The sequence below is a fragment of the Phoxinus phoxinus genome, assembly GCF_949152265.1.
Source record: "Phoxinus phoxinus genome assembly, chromosome: 7".
Taxonomy (NCBI): Eukaryota; Metazoa; Chordata; class Actinopteri; order Cypriniformes; family Leuciscidae; genus Phoxinus; species Phoxinus phoxinus.
The window spans coordinates 5,686,155-5,689,200 of record NC_136882.1 but is presented as its reverse complement, the minus strand read 5'-3'; the positions used below and the strand labels follow the sequence as shown (position 1 = coordinate 5,689,200).

At 39.4% G+C, this 3,046-nt stretch overlaps 1 protein-coding gene across 7 annotated transcripts in view; it reads left to right on the top strand.

Moving 5' to 3' along the window:
* osbpl6 (oxysterol binding protein-like 6) overlaps positions 1–3,046 on the top strand; it is a 90,333-nt gene extending 87,287 nt beyond the window's left edge. For all 7 annotated transcript variants that reach the window (XM_079618935.1, XM_079618934.1, XM_079618932.1 and 4 more), the window contains one exon: positions 1,514–3,046. In XM_079618935.1, coding sequence (XP_079475061.1) covers positions 1,514–1,622 — 109 coding nt within the window. In that variant the 3' untranslated portion in view covers positions 1,623–3,046. The remainder of the gene's footprint in view (positions 1–1,513) is intronic.

The window sequence follows — 3,046 nt, the reverse complement described above, 5'->3', positions numbered from 1 at the left end:
GCACTTTTATCATGATAGAATCACTTTTATGATGGATAGATGAACTTTTATGATGGATAGATGCACTTTTATGATGGATAGAATCACTTTTATGATGGATAGATGCACTTTTATGATGGATAGATGAACTTTTATGATGGATAGATGCACTTTTATCATGATAGAATCACTTTTATGATGGATAGATGCACTTTTATCATGGATAGAATCACTTTTATGATGGATAGATGCACTTTTATGATGGATAGATGAACTTTTATGATGGATAGATGCACTTTTATGATGGATAGATGAACTTTTATGATGGATAGAGGCACTTTTATGATGGATAGAATCACTTTTATGATGGATAGATGCACTTTTATGATGGATAGAATCACTTTTATCATGGATAGAAGCACTTTTATGATGGATAGAATCACTTTTATGATGGATAGATGCACTTTTATGATGGATAGAGGCACTTTTATGATGGATAGAGGCACTTTTATGATGGATAGAATCACTTTTATCATGGATAGAAGCACTTTTATGATGGATAGAATCACTTTTATGATGGATAGAGGCACTTTTATGATGGATAGAATCACTTTTATGATGGATAGATGCACTTTTATGATGGATAGATGAACTTTTATGATGGATAGAGGCACTTTTATGATGGATAGATGTACTTTTATGATGGATAGGTGAACTTTTATGATGGATAGGTGAACTTTTATGATGGATAGATGCACTTTTATCATGATAGAATCACTTTTATGATGGATAGAGGCACTTTTATCATGGATAGAGGCACTTTTATCATGGATAGAGGCACTTTTATGATGGATAGATGCACTTTTATCATGGATAGATGCACTTTTATGATTGATAGATGCACTTTTATTGGGCTTCAAAATCTCATCCTCAATTCACTGGCATTATAAAGCTCGGAAGAGCCAGGATAATATTTAATATAACTCTGATTGTATTCGTCTGATAGAAGAATGTCATATACATCTAGGATGGGTTGAGGACGAGTAAATCATCATGGGATCATTTTCATTTTTAGGTGAACTATTCCTTTAAATCGGATCACCCAAGATGATAACACCAGGGGCCAATTACATAAACATAAACATTATGTTAAGACTATGTCTTAAGAACTAGTACGAACAACTAGCAGTTAGTTAGGGGTGATCAGTCTTTTCGTTATCAAATTAAACCAATCTACGTGTTTATGTAACTAACTTAAATGCACAGTCTTAAAGAAAAAAATGTATGACTAACTTCTAAGACTAGTCTTAGCAAGTTATGCAACCGGCGCCAGGTGTAAATGCTCTCAGTCTTTTTACCTGTGTCATATAAGTCATATACACCTAGGATGGGTTGAGGGCGAGTAAATCATGGGGTTATTTTCATTTTTGGGTGAATTATCCCTTTCAATCAGATCACACCCAAGATGTGAACACAACAGCAGGTGTAAATGCTCTGTCTGGTCTCTGTAACCTGTGCTTCCTCTGTGTAACAGGAAGGTTATGGACAGTAACCAGCGGGAGCGATGGGTGTCCAACAACACATACTGGGAGCTGCGCAAGGACCCTGGCTTCCTCAAACTGGAAAACCCTCAGCTGTGGTAGATCCCGATGCCTTCACTGCACATGCTCACTATGCAGGACAGGATTTCATCTCCAGAAATGGACTGAAGGTCTGAGAAACAAAAGACTCTCCGCATCACTTCGGCAGGCTCCGCCTCCATGGCAACAGAGAGAGAGAGCGCTGTTGTCACGGCAACAGTGGGAGCTGGAGAGCTGTCCACATGAAGCCGGTTGTGCTTATGTTCTTGCCTTAAGAAGTCGCTTCTCAACAACAAAGTTTTACGCTTTTAGTGAAATTCCCTCACCTTCTTGGTTTAGATGGATTGAATTTGCTCTTGGTTACATTCTGCATGTGTAGACGCCGGCAGCTTTCTCCTGCAATATGTTACACAAACTCATCAAAGCTACATTTAGACCATTTTAGTGGTATTTTTGTAAACGACCAAAAGAAGGGAATTGCTTTGGCAGTGAAAGCCGTGCCGTGATCGATGCGTTTCGTTGATGAAGTCAACACGTCACTCCTGATGTTCGAAGGCAGCCATCAGAGAGGCGGTTCAGTGTTCGTTTTATACCCCACCTCTCAAATCCATCCAAAGAAATAAGGCTGAAAGAGTTTCTGTACGCAAAACCACCAGAGGAACCGGCCCTCTCCTTATCTCTGTAGCTGTAGTTGTACATTAGCACTTAAAGACCAAGCGTGACATCTAGCCAAACTCAACGAGTCTTTCCAGACAGGTTTCTTCAGAAGAACGAGTCCGTGCCCTGCTGAACAGATCATCACAGGTCGTTTCGCCCCAAACGTGCGCCGTTGGTTGAGCCAGAAGTCAGGCGAACGAAAATGAAATGTCTGTCATCACGCTGAACCTGTACGACTGTCATTAATGAAGCTGAGAGGTTTCGTCACTCCATTGAAAGCTTTCTAAACTTAAAGGCACAATATGTAAGATTGTTGTATAAAAAAATATCCAAAAACCACTTGAACAATGTTATATATTTTGTTGATTTGTTTCTTGCATTATGCCAAATGTGTCTAAGAATGTTTAAATCCAGATAAATAAGCAGTGTTAATGAGCAGGACACGGACTCAGTGACACCAAAGACGCTTTAAAGGTGCAGTGTGTAGATTTCAGCGGCATCTAGCGGCTCAGTCCACCGCTCACCCCTTCCTTTCGGTGAAGCTACGGTGGCCAAAACAGGACAAACATGCCGTCGTCTGAGACAGCAGAGAGAAGCCAGTCAAGCAACGAGGTTTCTTTACAAAGATAGAATAAGAAATTACATATATACTTAATTATTCAGTAAAACGTTAGGTTATCGCGAATATTATTGTTACTTGTTCCTCATTGTGTCAGTGTTTTATTCGCTGACTTTAGGGAGCTTTTTTGCATGCTAGTTAGTACAAGGTAAGAGTAGCGAAGCAGCTAAGTTAGCTAATAGTAAATAACCACGCTGTTCAAACACCAACG